Below are 17,292 nucleotides of genomic sequence, written 5' to 3'. Positions count from 1 at the left end.
ATATTTTTGAACACTTTTACTACATTCCTAAAGAAAATTATGTACTTTTTACTCTATACATTTATCCTGACACCCAAAAGTACTCGTTACATTTTGAATGCTTAGCAGGACAGGAAAATTCGACAAATTCATGCACTTATTAAGAGAACATCCCTGGTCATCGCTACTGCCTCTGATCTGGTGGACTCACTAAACACTTATGCATCGTTTATAAATTATGTCTGAGTGTTGGAGTGTTCCCCTGGCTATCCGTAAATTAAAAAAACTAGACAATGTGGCCATCTGGTTTGCTTAATATAGGGACAATATTATACTATTACTTTCAATACTTAAGTATATTTTAGTAATTACATTTACTTTTGATACTTAAGTATATTTCAAACCAAATACTTTTAGACTTTTACTCAAGTAGTATTTTACTGGGTGACTTTCTCTTTTACTTGAGTCATTTTCTATGAAGGTATCTTTACTTTTACTCAAGTATGACATGTGGGTACTTTTTCCACCACGGGGTGAATGACTACTCCTCCTGTCCGATTACTTTTTCCACCACGGGGTGAATGACTACCCCTCCCGTCCCATTACTTTTTCTCCTTCCAGTCTTTACTTTATCTACAGCACTGTGTGTACAGATCTGTGTGGCTGCATTGTTTGGCCTCCTTCAGCAAATTGAAACTAGACCAACCAAATACAATCATGTTATTTAATCTGCATTATTGTCGTTATGTAGTGATGGGGTCATGTTTTGAATGCCTCCAGTGAATGGGCTGTAAGGTTTTTGTCACCCGGCCCCACAGGACCGGCTTTTGAACCTGAGTTTTCTGAGGCTGTTCAGAGCAGCTCGTCTCATCAAACTACTGAGGCAAGGCTACACCATCCGTATCCTGCTGTGGACCTTCGTCCAGTCCTTTAAGGTGATACACACACGCAAACACCTGCACACACAGACACACATACACACACACATACACACCTCACTGTCACGATCGTTATAATGATTGGACCAAGGCGCAGCGTGCTTAGAGTTCCACATATTTTAATAAATCGAAACTCCGAACAAAACAAAAACAAACAAGCCAACATAAACCATTAATCACCTAGATGACCCACCCTAGTCACTATCACGCCCCAACTAACAGAGATTACACAGCTCTCTATGGTCAGGGCGTGACAGAACCCCCCCCCCCCCCCCCCCAAAGATATGGACACCGACCGCAATACCTGACTCAAAAGGGGAGGGTCAGGATGGACATCTACCGTCGGGGGGCGGCTCCGGTGCGGGGCGAAGTACCCACTCCGCTCGCTGATACGACGTCTTCCTCCATGGCAGCTCAGGTGCGGGAACTGTCGCTGGAAGCTCTGGACTGGGAACTGTCGCCGGAAGCTCTGGACTGGGAACTGTCGCCGGAAGCTCTGGACTGGGAACTGTCGCCGGAAGCTCTGGACTGGGAACTGTCGCCGGAAGCTCTGGACTGGGAACTGTCGCCGGAAGCTCTGGACTGGGAACTGTCGCCGGAAGCTCTGGACTGGGAACTGTCGCCGGAAGCTCTGGACTGGGAACTGTCGCTGGAAGCTCTGGACTGTGGAGGCGTACTGGAGGCCTGATGCGTGGGACCGGTACAGGTGGCACCGGGCTGATGACACGCACCTCAGGGCGAGTGCGGGGAGGAGGCACAGGACGTACTGGACTGTGGAGGCGCACTGGAGGCCTGATGCGTGGGATCGGTACAGGTGGCACCGGGCTGATGACACGCACCTCAGGGCGAGTGCGAGGAGCAGGAACAGGACGGACCTGACTGGGGACACGCACTTGAGGGAGAGTGCGAGGAGCAGGCACAGGACGTACCGGGCTGTGGAGATGTACTGGAGACCTGGTGCGTATAGCCGGCATCAAAGGTACCGGAACTTTAATCTACTTCTCAGGACGAGTACGGGGAGCTGACTCAGGTGGCACCAAACTGACAACACGTTCCTTTATTCTAAAATCTTCCACCAACTCATTCTCCACCAACTCAGCAATTCTCCCATTTCTCTCTCCTCCAAATTCTCTTTCTCCCAGACTGGCTCTGGTTCACTCCTCGGCTCCGCCGACTGCACCATGTGCCCCCGCCAAAAAATATTGGGGTTTCTGTGGCCTACCTCCCCAACTTCGTCGCTGTCCCTCCTTCGCTGCTTTCGCCTGCCTCCATGGCAGGCTCTTTTCTCCTGCTGTTATGTTGTCCCAAGTCCAGGATGTTCTCTCCCTAATCTCCTCCACAGACCAGGATGCCATTATCTCCCGGGCATGCTGCTTGGTCCGTTGTTGGTGGGATCTTCTGTCACATCCGTTGTTAGAAGGAGACCAAGGTGCAGCGTGGTAGGCGTACATTATCCTTTAATAAAAGAACACCGAACAAAAACAACAAACTGCCAAACAAAACGTGACGCTACAGGCAACTATCCATAGACAAGATCCCACAAAGCACAATGAGGAAATGGCTGCCTAAATATGATCCCCAATCAGAGACAACGATAAACAGCTGTCTCTGATTGGGAACCATACCAGGCCAACATAAACCATTAATCACCTAGATGACCCACCGTAGTCACTATCACTCCCCAACCCACAGAGAATAAACAGTTCTCTAAGATCATTCCACAAGCATTGCCTTTTTCACCTCGTAGCTGTGTAACCCAAAACCTAAGTTGCATTGTGATTGGACAAAAGCAATGACTGTACAGCCCCTCCCTAGAACCTAGCCTAAAAAAATCCTCTACTTCCAGGCCCTGCCCTATGTTTGCCTTCTGATAGCAATGCTGTTCTTCATCTATGCCATCATCGGTATGCAGGTGGGTGCTGCTTCCATTATTTCCTTAAATGTTCCCTCAAAATAATTTGATTATACATGCCTACAGACTAATGGTGTGAAATTGTGTTTTTTATTGAATAAGAAAATTGTTATGCAATGTAAGGCATTTACTGACATGATCTGTGGGTATAATCAATCCCTTACTTTTCCAGGTGTTCGGAAACATTGAGCTCAACGAGGACACATCCATCACTCACCACAACAACTTCCGCACTTTTCTTCAGGCTCTCATGCTACTGTTCAGGTATATACATGATTAAATAACCCTGTCCCTGTTTCTCTCCCTCTCTCATCTCCTCCCTCTCCCTCTCCCTCTCCCTCTCCCTCTCCCTCCCGTGACTGTAAGCCAGGGTTTCTATATAGTCTCTTGTAATTGGTGCATGCAGCAGAGTGGGCTGTGTGCTCTGTACTGTGCCAGGCTCCACCCCCCCCCCCCCCCCCCCCCCCCAGGTCTTCTGGGTAGCGTTGCCTGGGAATGAAAGTGGTCTTGTGTCCTCCTCTCTGACTCTGTCACACCATCCCTTTGTTTCCTCAGGGCCCTCCAGTCCAGATCATCAGGTTTATGATGATAGGTTTATATTAGTCGACTAACTCCAGGAAACAGATTATTTGAACAGCCACCCTGCTCTGTCTGGCCTCTTCCCTGTTCTGGCAAGCAGCAGAGTGAGCATGCAGTTTGAGTTGCTACTCTGAAGGATCCTCCACCAGAGTTGGAACAGGGACTGGGAACATGTTTTAGTACACTGTGAACATCTCCAAATTACTCAAAATAAAATCACTTTTTTGTTGTTGCTGTATGTCACTATTTCTGTCTGTCTGTCCACTGTCTGTCTGCTGATTTTCTGTCTGTCTGTCTGTCCACTGTCTGTCTGCTGATTTTCTCTCTGTCTGTCTGTCCACTGTCTGTCTGCTGATTTTCTGTCTGTCTGTCCATTGTCTGTCTGTCCGTCTGTCTGTCCACCCCTGTGTTCTCCAGGAGTGCCACAGGGGAGGCGTGGCATGAGATCATGCTGTCGTGTTTGAGTCACAGAGCCTGTGATGAGAGGTCAGGCAACCTGGGGAAGGAGTGTGGCAGTGACTTTGCCTACTTCTACTTTGTGTCCTTCATCTTCCTCTGCTCTTTCCTGGTTAGTACTGATGTCATCCAACATACACACATAACTGTTAGATTTGTGTTGATGTGCAGCACAGGAGGTTGGTGGCACCTTCATTGGGGAGGACTTGCTCATGGTAATGACTGACCTGAAATGGTATCAAATTTCAAATAAAATGTATTTATATAGCCCTTCTTACATCAGCTGATATCTCAAAGTGCTGTACAGAAACCCAGCCTAAAACCCCAAACAGTAAGCAATGCAGGTGTAGAAGCACGGTGGCTAGGAAAAATTCCCTAGAAAGGCCAAAACCTAGGAAGAAACCTGGAGAGGAACCAGGCTATGAAGGGTGGCCAGTCCTCTTCTTGCTGTGTCGGGTGGAGATTATAACAGAACATGGCCAAGATGTTCAAATGTTCATAAATGACCAGCATGGTCAAATAATAATAATCACAGTAGTTGTCGAGGGTGCAACAAGTCATTACCTCAGGAGTAAATCGATCATTAAGAGTATCTCTACCGCTCCTGCTGTCTCTAGAGAGTTGAAAACAGCAGGTCTGGGACAGGTAGCACGTCCGGTGAACAGGTCAGGTTTCCATAGCTGCAGGCAGAACAGTTGAAACTGGAGCAGCAGCACGGCCAGGTGGACTGGGGACAGCAAGGAGTCATCATGCCAGGGAGTCCTGAGGCATGGTCCTAGGGCTCAGGTCCTCACAGAGAAAGAAAGAAAGAGAGAAAGAGAGAATTAGAGAGAGCAAACTTAAATTCACACAGGACACCGGATAAGACAGGAGAAGTACTCCAGATATAACAGACTGACCCTAGTCCTCCGACACAAACTACTGAAGCATAAATACTGGAGGCTGAGACAGGAGGGGTCAGGAGACACTGTGGCCCCATCCGATGATCTACATCAAACACATGGTTTCCATTTACTCAGTTCCAGCCATTATTATGAGCCGTCCTTCCCTAAGCAGCCTCCACTGATGTGCAGCCTGGTAATAAGTCTGAAACGTAGGATTAGTAGTTACCTAATGTTATGCAAAACTATTTAAATAGAAAAAAATATTTGATTTTACCTAATATTATGCAAAACTATTTAAATACAAAAAAAAATGATTTGATTTGCCCTAATGTTATGCAAAACTAGTTAGCTGTCAATTTTGTTGTCATACTGTGTCTATTCCTATAAATCCTTGTTAAACCTCTCTTCCAGATGCTTAATCTGTTTGTGGCTGTGATCATGGATAACTTTGAATACCTGACTCGAGACTCTTCTATACTGGGGCCTCATCATCTGGATGAGTTCATCCGTGTTTGGGCTGAGTACGACCCTGCTGCCTGGTATGTGTCCCCTGCCCTTTCTCTTTCCCTCCCTCCCTCCCTCCATCTGGCTGGCTGGGGCTCCTACTGTATCTCACCCAGTCAGAGTGGAATCTAGTATTACTGCTACTAGTATGGAGGGGACTGACTGACACTGCCTGACACTTTGTGACTTTCTGACAATCCTCTATGTAGATGGTATGATAGCACACCTCCTAGTATGCAGTCAGCCCTCTGATTATCATTGTTCTCTTGAAGCTGTCCTGAAGTTGTTGTTTCTATATATCTGCTTGTTCTTTTTGCAGCGGACGGATTCGCTATAACGATATGTACAACTTGTTACGAATTATCTCGCCCCCCCTTGGCTTAGGGAAGAACTGCCCTAATAGGGTAGCGTACAAGGTTAGCAACCCCAGAACATTTCCTCCACAAGGGTGCTTTGTGTTCCTATGCCAAGAGACAAAACTGAATGGCTGTGCACCAATGACTCGCCTACACACTAGCTCCTGCCCTTCTAGACTGACTGGCTTTGGTTAATGACGCCGGACAGGAAACAAAGCTTTCAAAGCCCCAACTTTGCCTGACATTTGAATCCCTACACAATGCCTGCTTTCTATATGGTAGGTTGAGGTATAAAGTGAACACATTCTGGTCTGTACCTGGTCCGTCTCCTATTTATGTACAGTTAGATTAAACATTAATAACTGATGTTTAGTCCCAAATTGATCATTTGATTCAGATCTTGAAAACATCTGAATTGGATCCACATATTTACATACTGTAATGTGTTTTTTGGGATCCTAGATGTAAACGTTGTAAAGAGAAGAGAAGGCTTTAATTAATTCTGGCATTGATACCTTTGTTTCCGTGCTCTTGGTGAACCCCCTCCCCCTGGATGTCTCTCAGCATGCGGAAGCAGACATCCTCACTACGTACGATGCTGTCATTCTCTCCCCATTAGCATCCTGTGTGTTCTGCGTCTCACTACAGACTCACTCTTCCATTCCATGTCTCCCCTCAGGGATCTGAGCAGCTCACTTCTTCCTGAGCTGAGTTTACCACCGCACTGATGCATCCCTGGTCCACCGTGGCCAAAGATGGCATCCATCTCCATGTCACTACTGGAAATCTAAATAACACAGATTTCTGTTTTTTGTTTTTCCCTTTTGGTTAATTTTGTATTTATTTTTTCCTTTGTATTACTCTCCTCCTTCTTTAACTTCCCTATTCTTCTATATTTGTTTTTTTGTTTCCTACTCTGTGAAGTGGCCGTATCAAGTACCTCGATATGTATCAGATACTCCTCCACATGTCCCCACCCTTAGGTTTGGGAAAGAAATGTCCGCCAAGAGTCGCCTACAAGGTAGCCACTCCCTCTGCTTGACCTGCCTTTCCATTGGCTTAACCTCCTGCCAATCTCTGTGCTCTGCAATGTTCTCTTGTTTGTTTTGCTAGTGCTCTGATCTTTTTGGTGTAGCCCCCCACCTCCCCCCCCCTCTTTCTTTGGAGCAGCTGGTGTGGTGATATCCGCTAAAGGCAGAGAGAAACAGTAGACCATGAGATACATACAGTATCAACACTATGTGAATGCTTGTTACTAAGCATTTTGTTACATATACAGTGGTAGGTGTTAAACTCCTAAAATATGGATAATAATTACATCATAAGATTTCATATAATCCATTCTCTGTCATTTAATACATCCAACACAGCAGACATGCACAGATGAATAATTGGAATAATCTGTATATGTTATTTTACAATGCATACAAGAAGTAATATTAGACCTATCGAGCACTGTCCCCATACAATTTCAATCATGTATCAATCAATATACAGTCTTATTTGAAAGGGGTTTAGTATTGCTCTCCCTCTCCCTTACCTTATTTGAATCTATCCCCCGAGTTGTGTGCCTACTGAGGGTTTTTGTCTTGCCAGTGTGTGTGGCTTCTGTGTGTTTTACTCCCTCTGTTTCTATCTCTCATTCTCTCTCATCCTTTCTTTCATCTCTACTTTCTCTCTATCGATGGGTGTTCCCATGTGTGGGTAGGTGTGTTTGTCTCACCCCTCCCCTCCTCTCCTCTCTCATTCTGACTTGGGTCAGCCTTACTTTTGCACTGCCTCTGATAGTAGGTGAATGCTTTTTGTGTTCAGGGGAGCTCAACTCTACCACAATAGCTTAAATATCAAACATAGTGCTATGTATGCATGTAGTGTTGTAGACATCATCCCTTTGATAAGCAGTTCTGGTGATTTTGAATGGACTGTGTGTGACACGTGGTTTTTCTGTAGATGCTAGGTCTTAGCCCTCAAGGTGTTATTGACTTGAGCAGGAATGATTGTTTTTTAAACTAATTTTATGATTGTTAGGAGGCAACCACAGAGTCGAGCTCCTGAGATCTTTGAGGCACTTCCATGGTTATGCGTACATGCCTTTTCTCACCATTATTTTGATCAATGTCAGTCTTGCACCGGTGCACTTTGACTTGCAGCATAGTGCATACTGTAGCCAATAGCAGTGAATGGCAATGTTTAGTTTGTCTCCTTGTTGTACTAGTTGAGAAAGCGTTTTGTGTGCTGTAATTAAATTATCCCGACCAAATCCTAAAACCTTCCACATGATTCATTTACAAGACCAAATCTGAAGAACAAACAATCACATCTTATTGTATTGTTGAAATAAAAGCATGGTAAAGCACTCAATATACTCTACATGATTCCTATGTGATTATTACCTGCAGCACACAGTCTGGTTTCTTCTGATTGGCCAATGGTCTGGCTGAAGTGTTAACAGTAAAAGTGTGTTCTAACCTTCCCCTCTGTCCACACACTCTCTCCAGCGGCTAGTCAAGATGAACATGCCCATCGCTGATGACAACACAGTCCACTTCACCTCTACACTCATGGCCCTGATCCGGACGGCTCTGGAGATCAAACTGGCCTCAGGTCAGACAGCTCTGTCCCTTCTCTTTCCCTATACTCTGCCCTCTCCCCTGTCTCCTCTCTTTCCCTTTTCTCTTCCCTTCTCCCCTGTCCCCTCTCTCTTCCTATCATCTGTCCCCACCCCTGTCCCTTCTCTCTCTCTCCCCTGCTCCTTCTCTCTGCCTCTCCCCTGTCCCCTCTCTCTCCCTATCCTCTGCCCCCCTCCCCCTTCCCCTGTCCCCCCCGCCCCCTCTCTCTCCCTCCTCCCTGTCCCCCTCCTCTGTTCCCTCTCCCTCCCTATCCTGTGCCCCCTCTTGCCTGTCCACTCACCCCTCTCTTTTCTCTCTCCCTATCCCTGCCCTGTCAGCTGCTGGGTGTCTGCAAAAATTCCACTGCCCAACACACTCTTGGAATGTGTGATTCATGATAGGAGCGGTGCATACTGTGCCTCTGGAATCTATCCTTCACTTTTAATGAGGCCAACTTGATTAGATCCCTACAAATCAGCTGGGCTAGACAATCTGGATCCTCTCTTTCTAAAATTATCAGCCGAAATTGTTGCAACCCCTATTACTAGCCTGTTCAACCTCTCTTTCAAATCATCTGAGATCCCTAAAGATTGGAAAGCTGCCACGGTCATCCCCCCCTCTTCAAAGGGGGAGACACTCTAGACCCAAACTGTTATAGACCTATATCCATCCTGCCCTGCCTTTCTAAAATCTTTGAAAGCCAAGTTAACAAACAGATCACCGACCATTTCGAATCCCATTGTACCTTCTCTACTATGCAAACTGGTTTCCGAGCTGGTCATGGGTGCACCTCAGCCACGCTCAAGGTCCTAAACGATATCATAAGCGGCATCGATAAAAGACAGTACTGTGCAGCCATCTTTATCGACCTGGCCAAGGATTTCGACTCTGTCAATCACTGCATTCTTATCAGCAGACTCAATAGCCTTGGTTTTTCAAATGACTGCCTCACCTGGTTCACCAACTACTTCTCAGATAGAGTTCAGTGTGTCAAATCGGAGGGCCTGTTGTCCGGACCTCTGGCAGTCTCTATGGGGGTGTCACAGGGTTCAATTCTAGGGCTGACTCTTTTCTCTGTATATATCAATGATGTCGCTCTTGCTGCTGGTGATTCTCTGATCCACCTCTACGCAGACGAGACCATTCTTTTTTCTTTTTTTTTTACCCCTTTTTCTCCCCAATTTCGTGGTATCCAATTGTTGTAGTAGCTACTATCTTGTCTCATCGCTACAACTCCCGTACGGGCTCGGGAGAGACGAAGGTTGAAAGTCGTGCGTCCTCCGATACACAACCCAACCAAGCCGCACTGCTTCTTAACACAGCGCACATCTAACCCGGAAGTCAGCCGCACCAATGCGCCGGAGGAAACACCGTGCACCTTGCCACCTTGGTTAGCGCACACTGCGCCCAGCCCGCCACAGGAGTCGCTGGTGCGCGATGAGACAAGGACACCCCTACCGACCAAGCCCTCCCTAACCCGGGCGACGCTAGGCCAATTGGCCGCCTTTCCTTCCAGTTCTCTGCTGCCAATGACTGGAACGAATTGCAAAAATCACTAAAGCTGGAGACTTATATCTCCCTCTCTAACTTTAAGGATCGGCTGTCAGAACATCTTACCGATCACTGTACCTTTACACAGCCAGTCTGTAAATAGCACACCCAACTACCCCATCCCCATATTGTTATTTATCTTTTTGCTCTTGTGCACCCCAGTATCTCTACTTGCACATCATCATCTGCACATCTATCACTCCAGTGTTAATGCTAAAGGCAGACAGACAGACAGACAGACAGACAGACAGACAGACAGACAGACAGACATTATGTCCCCTGGATGTGTAGCAGGTGCAAAGGCTGCTTGTTTGTTGCTTACAGAGGGGTTTGCATTAGTATATTTGGGTCCCATTGGGTGTCATTAGCCTACTCTGGTGGGCTTTGTGTTTAGGGCCTGCAGAGTGAAGGATGGCACTGTACATTATGCTTTTCTCTAGCTTCACTGCTCACTGCCACTTTTAATGAGCTATTCTTTATTCTCTGTCTGCTTCACCTCCACGAAGACTCTAAAAACTCATGTTTACTTTCCTGTCTTTGTTGCTTGATGCTGTACTTCTTGAATTAGATCATTGTGTGTATTTGATGCTAGAAGATTATATTTTCTCTTGTGATCCTCTCCTCAGGGATGGTTGCCCAACGTCTCTCTGATGCTGAGCTGAAGAAAGAGCTCTCCCAGGTTTGGCCAAGCCTCTCACAGAAAACTATGGATCTGTTGGTGACACCACACAAACGTAAGCACATCTGCATGGCAGTCCCCTCGGAACCTTGTCACTGATATATTTAATATTTACAAAAAGGATACTTGGAGTGTATTTCATGCTACATCTTAAAGTGGCAAGCCCCAGACTCCTCACTCTGAAACAATATGACACATACAGTGCCTTGCGAAAGTATTCGGCCCCCTTGAACTTTGCAACCTTTTGCCACATTTCAGGCTTCAAACATAAAGATATAAAACTGTATTTTTTTGTGAAGAATCAACAACAAGTGGGACACAATCATGAAGTGGAACGACATTTATTGGATATTTAAAACTTTTTTAACAAATCAAAAACTGAAAAATTGGGCGTGCAAAATTATTCAGCCCCTTTACTTTCAGTGCAGCAAACTCTCTCCAGAAGTTCAGTGAGGATCTCTGAATGATCCAATGTTGACCTAAATGACTAATGATGATAAATACAATCCACCTGTGTGTAATCAAGTCTCCGTATAAATGCACCTGCACTGTGATAGTCTCAGAGGTCCGTTAAAAGCGCAGAGAGCATCATGAAGAACAAGGAACACACCAGGCAGGTCCGAGATACTGTTGTGAAGAAGTTTAAAGCCGGATTTGGATACAAAAAGGTTTCCCAAGCTTTAAACATCCCAAGGAGCACTGTGCAAGCGATAATATTGAAATGGAAGGAGTATCAGACCACTGCAAATCTACCAAGACCTGGCCGTCCCTCTAAACTTTCAGCTCATACAAGGAGAAGACTGATCAGAGATGCAGCCAAGAGGCCCATGATCACTCTGGATGAACTGCAGAGATCTACAGCTGAGGTGGGAGACTCTGTCCATAGGACAACAATCAGTCGTATATTGCACAAATCTGGCCTTTATGGAAGAGTGGCAAGAAGAAAGCCATTTCTTAAAGATATCCATAAAAAGTGTCGGTTAAAGTTTGTCATAAGCCACCTGGGAGACACACCAAACATGTGGAAGAAGGTGCTCTGGTCAGATGAAACCAAAATTGAACTTTTTGGCAACAATGCAAAACGTTATGTTTGGTGTAAAAGCAACACAGCTCATCACACTGAACACACCATCCCCACTGTCAAACATGGTGGTGGCAGCATCATGGTTTGGGCCTGCTTTTCTTCAGCAGGGACAGGGAAGATGGTTAAAATTGATGGGAAGATGGATGGAGCCAAATACAGGACCATTCTGGAAGAAAACCTGATGGAGTCTGCAAAAGACCTGAGACTGGGACGGAGATTTGTCTTCCAACAAGACAATGATCCAAAACATAAAGCAAAATCTACAATGGAATGGTTCAATAAAAAACATATCCAGGTGTTAGAATGGCCAAGTCAAAGTCCAGACCTGAATCCAATCGAGAATCTGTGGAAAGAACTGAAAACTGCTGTTCACAAATGCTCTCCATCCAACCTCACTGAGCTCGAGCTGTTTTGCAAGGAGGAATGGGAAAAAATTTCAAGTCTCTCGATGTGCAAAACTGATAGAGACATACCCCAAGCGACTTACAGCTGTAATCGCAGCAAAAGGTGGCGCTACAAAGTATTAACTTAAGGGGGCTGAATAATTTTGCACGCCCAATTTTTCAGTTTTTGATTTGTTAAAAAAGTTTGAAATATCCAATAAATGTCATTCCACTTCATGATTGTGTCCCACTTGTTGTTGATTCTTCACAAAAAAATACAGTTTTATATCTTTATGTTTGAAGCCTGAAATATGGCAAAAGGTCGCAAAGTTCAAGGGGGCCGAATACTTTCGCAAGGCACTGTATATTGCCATAACAACCAGAACCCTTGCTCTTACTTTGCCATCAGTTAAGATTCTAGTCGTTGGCTTTGTCTCCACTGACATCTTGTGGCAGGATCTAAGTATCTCACCTGAGAACAATGATATTCTAGACAGATGCTCCTTCTCTCAAGCCTGGCATGCACCAAATGTCTTCAAACAGCTAAATCACTCTTTGTTACAAGTGATACCTTTGGCTTGACTGAATTGTATTGGAGATTAAGTGATATCAAAGGGTTTGGATGAGACCAATAGAGATGGATGAGAAAGCAGTTTTCCTCACCCACTCCTCTCTGTCTCTCTTTCAGCCAATGAGCTTACTGTTGGGAAGGTGTATGCAGCCCTGATGATCTTTGACTACTACAAGCAGAACCGAGCCAAGAGGCTCAAGGAACAGCAACAGCAGCAGCAGAATGCTACTGGCTCCCAGGTAGCACACGCACGCACACACACACACACACACACACACACACACACACACACACACACACACACACACATTATTACTGATACCCAGGAGTCACAAATTCCCATGAAAATGTTTTTACCATGTCCTGCCAAAACCAATATGCTGATTCAAATTTCAAGTTTTGATTGATTATATTCTGAAGGTAGAGACCTGGATCAATATTGTGCAGTATGTTCAGTATATCAGCATCTTGTCGTCTTTCATCCACAGGGGAAGGTGGGGGCTCTGTTTAAACCAATACTGCCCCTGACTCACAAGCAGGATAAAGGGAAGGAGAAGGCCATGACCAACGTGGAGCCTCCCTGTGAGCTACTGCCTCAGCCCCAGTCTCAGGCCCTACCTAGACCCAGCTCCACCCTGCTCAACAATGGAGGCACACTGTGAGTTCACTAACATACAGCCAGTGGCCATGTCTCTCTTGTCTTGGGATAAAATACTGTAATACTTTATAATTTTAAAGCTTTTAACTTTAAAACAATCAGATGATAGTTCTATGACCGGACCACCTGGAAAACAGTGGCAATTGTAACTGAGTGGAGTGGACTATCCTGGCAAAAATATTAAATAATAATAGAATGACAGTAACATCTTCATCTGTTTATGTCTAATAACTCAGGCCAGGCCATGACGGCACCATGAAAGGATCATCCTCCTGGGTGTCAGAGAAGTCTAGAGAGGTCCACAGACCCAGGAATAAGACACCTGTCCAAAGGGGCCAGTCTGAGGATGTCCCAAACCTAACCATCCCCCAGGTACTGTAGCCAGACCAGACTGCCCTCTGCTTTATTACACACACATGAACATCATGGCCTGCTACCTGCATTTTCTCTCCTGATGTATCTGTTCACAGTACTTTACTTGACTGGATGTACTTATCTCTGTGCAAGCACTTATCTGTGTGTGTGCATGCATGCATTCGTGTATGTGTACGTATGTGTGTGATATGTCCCTCAGGAGTCAGTGGAGATGAGGAAGATGGACACCAGTTGCAGCACAGTGCCTGGTCCTGGGTCTGGACTGGAGAGCCAGGGAAGAGCTGTGTCCATGCCTCGCCTCAACGCAGAGCTGCAGGTACATATACACCCTAACACACACACACACATAATTTGTGAAGCACAGCAGATCCTCCATGCCATAACTATACTCTCTTAGGGAAAGCATGGTTGCATGGTGTTTCTCATTGGCTATACTGTGGGTAGATTACTATGGTCAGGTGGCCATCTCTATGGGGGGGTTAAATTTCATTCGATATTACTGCAGTATAACTGCTGAAAGAAAAATTCCTTCAATTCATCCCAAGAAATATAAATAGCTCCTCATTTCCTGAGTGATATTGATGTTAATTGATTGTTGTGTTTAAGTGCATTCCTTTCAGGTTAGAATGGATGTGTGTTGATCCTACTTTTAGTGCACAGAAGAAGTCTTTGAGAATTTGATTAGAGTCTGGCAGACCGCCAACTATTTGTCCAGTATCGTTTTTCCTCTGCTGGAAACTGATTATAGTGGCTCAAAATGGATGGGTGTAGAAAATGAGAGGGGTGATCCCTCATGCGTTCAGGGAAGAAGAGAATAATCAAGTTACTATAGGATAGAGAATGTAAAGAGTGATAAATGGGATGAGAGGAGAAGAGGATTGCCTCGTGACCTGTTGTGTAATTTTTCTCACCTCTTCTAAGGGCAGAAAATCCTTCAACAATACATTTAGAGATGGCCTTTCTGAGATGGCTTGCTATTGTTAGAGTGAAATGTGGAGGCATGTACCCTGAACTCTACCCTAAACAGATGATGGATTTACCTCTGTCTCCGGGTTGGTTTTCCATCGCTTAATTACATTTTTTCCCTTCCTTTTTGGGGTAATGCCTCATTTCCCTCTCCCTGGCGATGCCAGCACGATCAGGGCCGTAAATCTCCCAGCATGCCTCCACCTCCTCAACATCCTCTTTGTGCACTAGTGACATGTGACACCCAGGGCAGACATGAACCCTCACATGAAGCCTCTCGAAGAGGGAAAATGCCCCTTGTTTAATTTCAAAGAAGCCCAGTGAGAAGCTAAGCCCAAATCCTTTTAAACTGGAGTGCTGGATGATAAGAGGCTGTACTTGTTGATTTAGTGGTTTCAGCACCTTTTAATATGTATGAAACCCTTTTGATTCCCTAGAGGCAGCTCTGGCCGATAGACTTGCCCCACCTGGCTCTCTGCCAGGTCAGTAGCTTGGCTCACAACAACAAAAGCTAAAGAGCCAGATGTGTTTTCTAGGATATCTTACTATTAATGGTCAAGGGGTTATTGAGTATCTAAAGACATGGGGGAGTTCTGTCTGCTTGGAATGGGTAATTCTGTCTTATTGCCAGGTGCTGAAACACAATGAGATATCACCTTCCTTTAAAAAGAGCATACTGAAAGCCAAATTCCCTCAGTGGCCATTTAAATGTAACGATGTCATATTTACAAGAGGATCATTTATTTTTAATAAGCATGTAATTTTCCTGCTGCTTCTCCTTTATTCTTCTCCTAACTGTTCAATGTCACCTCTCTCCGTCTACCCTCCTATTGTCTCCGGTCTCTCTGGCCTGATGCTTTCCCATGGACCTCTCCTCTTCCTCCTCCTCCTCCTCCACCTGTGCTGTGTGACAGAGGAGCAAGTCGCGCCACTCCCCGGGGACCCTGCTGGCAGTACGTAGCCCTGTCTCCTCTCCCTCATCATCTCCTCTACACCTCCTCTACTTTGTTTGTTGATCCCAAAGTACTAGTATGTGTTAAACTAGATTCTATTTAGTATTAACTGGCCGCACAGGTGTGTAAAATGGTAGGTTCTGCAAGCATATGATTGTACAGTATGTTAGTATACAGTATGACAGTATACATGTGTGTTCTATCATATACAATGTGGGGGCTATACTGTGTGATTTTAGGATGAGAGTTAAGCTCACTGTAAAACTGTAAATCAAAGGTCTAGCCAGGTACAGTGCCTCGTCGAGGAGACTGTTCCTTTGATCATTCTGTGGGGACTGTACAACACTCATTAAAACACAGCTGCTGATGCCAACCTGCTCTTAGATACCAAGCCCATGGAGTTTGTCAGTAGTAAACTAGTGATCTGAGGGAGCTGTTTTGGAGAGAGAATGGTATGCTGCTACAGGTGGAAACTGCCTTAGTTTCCTCTTTAATGCTCTTTTCCTCAAGCAGGCATCTAAGACTTAGGGAAATTGGTAGTCGTGTCTATGATTTTACCAACAACAATCTAGGTAGGCTGCTATGTTTTTGAGGACAGTGAAAATGTATTATCTTTTGCAGCAAGGCTCTGCAGGACAGATGTATCTCCACTAGGTGGAAATGGTGTTTCACAATGGAGTCAGAGAGCTGTAGAATACACCAGCGGAGGCTGGTGGGACGAGCTATAGGAGGACGGGCTCATTTTAATCCCTATTCCTCATGGACTAGTCAGTGATCCTTATTCCTCATGGACTAGTCAGTGATCCCTATTCCTCATGGAGTAGTCAGTGATCCCTATCCTCATGGACAAGTCAGTGATCCCCACCTCTTCCTATTGGTCCCACATAGCCTGTTCCTGACTGCAGCCCAGTGAAACGCTCTGCGTCCACCCACGCCCCCCAGCGCCCCCAGGAGGTGAACCTGCATGAATACACCCTGGAGAGGCCCAGCACCCAAGAAAGGCCTCACTATCACCACCACCACCACCACCGCTGCCACCACCACCGAGAGAGGGACAAGAAGCAGCGGTCACTGGACAGGACGCCAAGCACCATTGGTTAGTGCACAGACACACGCTATAAACACATCATGTTTTTAATGTGCAATTAGGGGTCTCTTTGTGTTGTATGTTATACGAGTGATGCCAATACCCTGATTACAAAATGTGAGTATTTAACCATAAAGTCCACTGTTCCCCCAGTGTTACTAGAATGTATAGCCCTCTCTGCCTCTCTTCCTCACTGCCTTACTGTCTCTTTTTCTCTCTTCCTCACTGTCTCTCTTACTTACTGCCTCTCTTCCTCACTGCCTCGCTGCCTCTCTTCCTCACTGCCTTGCTGCCTCTCTTGCTCACTGCCTTGCTGCCTCTCTTCCTCACTGCCTCTCTTTCTCACATCCTCACTGCCTCTCTGCCTCGCTGCCTCACTGCCTCACTGCCTTCCATCCAGTCAGAGTGTGAGAAGCAGACCACAGCCCAGCTGGCTGGGATTCATCTGTTATAGAGATCAGCACTATGCTCAATGGAGGCATCGTTCAGGAATGGGTGTTACAGTGGAGCTCTGCAGCTGATCTTTATTACACAGATAAAAGGGACTGACAGACCAAAGGCTACCCAATGACCTGCTAATTTATGGGCACCTCTTGTCTCAGCAGGGCAATGCTGAGGAGAGGATCATTTTTGGGAAGAAAAAGCCTGCTAGTAGTCTGTCCTTTGTACGTGTTTAAGAATCTTATGTTTCAGAGTAGGGTAAAGAATGGGTGCAATCAGCTGTTGAATTGGGAATTCAGAGGTGGAGGGGGTTTAGGGTTGGGTTAG

General features: G+C 45.7%; 1 protein-coding gene across 1 annotated transcript in view; it reads left to right on the top strand.

Annotated features, from left to right (window-relative positions):
* Positions 1 to 17,292, top strand: part of cacna1ba (calcium voltage-gated channel subunit alpha1 Ba) — a 170,078-nt gene that overhangs the window by 148,133 nt on the left and 4,653 nt on the right. Inside the window, exons 33-46 of the mRNA XM_090237216.1 lie at positions 798 to 914; positions 2,764 to 2,829; positions 3,002 to 3,093; positions 3,826 to 3,976; positions 5,160 to 5,287; positions 5,572 to 5,668; positions 8,107 to 8,212; positions 10,395 to 10,502; positions 12,603 to 12,724; positions 12,974 to 13,143; positions 13,380 to 13,515; positions 13,718 to 13,834; positions 15,399 to 15,437; positions 16,326 to 16,533. Coding sequence (XP_090093342.1) covers positions 798 to 914; positions 2,764 to 2,829; positions 3,002 to 3,093; positions 3,826 to 3,976; positions 5,160 to 5,287; positions 5,572 to 5,668; positions 8,107 to 8,212; positions 10,395 to 10,502; positions 12,603 to 12,724; positions 12,974 to 13,143; positions 13,380 to 13,515; positions 13,718 to 13,834; positions 15,399 to 15,437; positions 16,326 to 16,533 — 1,657 coding nt within the window. The remainder of the gene's footprint in view (positions 1 to 797; positions 915 to 2,763; positions 2,830 to 3,001; positions 3,094 to 3,825; positions 3,977 to 5,159; positions 5,288 to 5,571; positions 5,669 to 8,106; positions 8,213 to 10,394; positions 10,503 to 12,602; positions 12,725 to 12,973; positions 13,144 to 13,379; positions 13,516 to 13,717; positions 13,835 to 15,398; positions 15,438 to 16,325; positions 16,534 to 17,292) is intronic.

The sequence above is a fragment of the Oncorhynchus mykiss genome, chromosome 6 (genome assembly GCF_057628025.1).
Source record: "Oncorhynchus mykiss isolate SJ-2025 chromosome 6, ASM5762802v1, whole genome shotgun sequence".
NCBI classification, from domain to species: domain Eukaryota; kingdom Metazoa; phylum Chordata; class Actinopteri; order Salmoniformes; family Salmonidae; genus Oncorhynchus; species Oncorhynchus mykiss.
The sequence above is the reverse complement of the archived record's forward strand: the minus strand, read 5'-3'. Positions and strand labels throughout refer to the sequence as shown.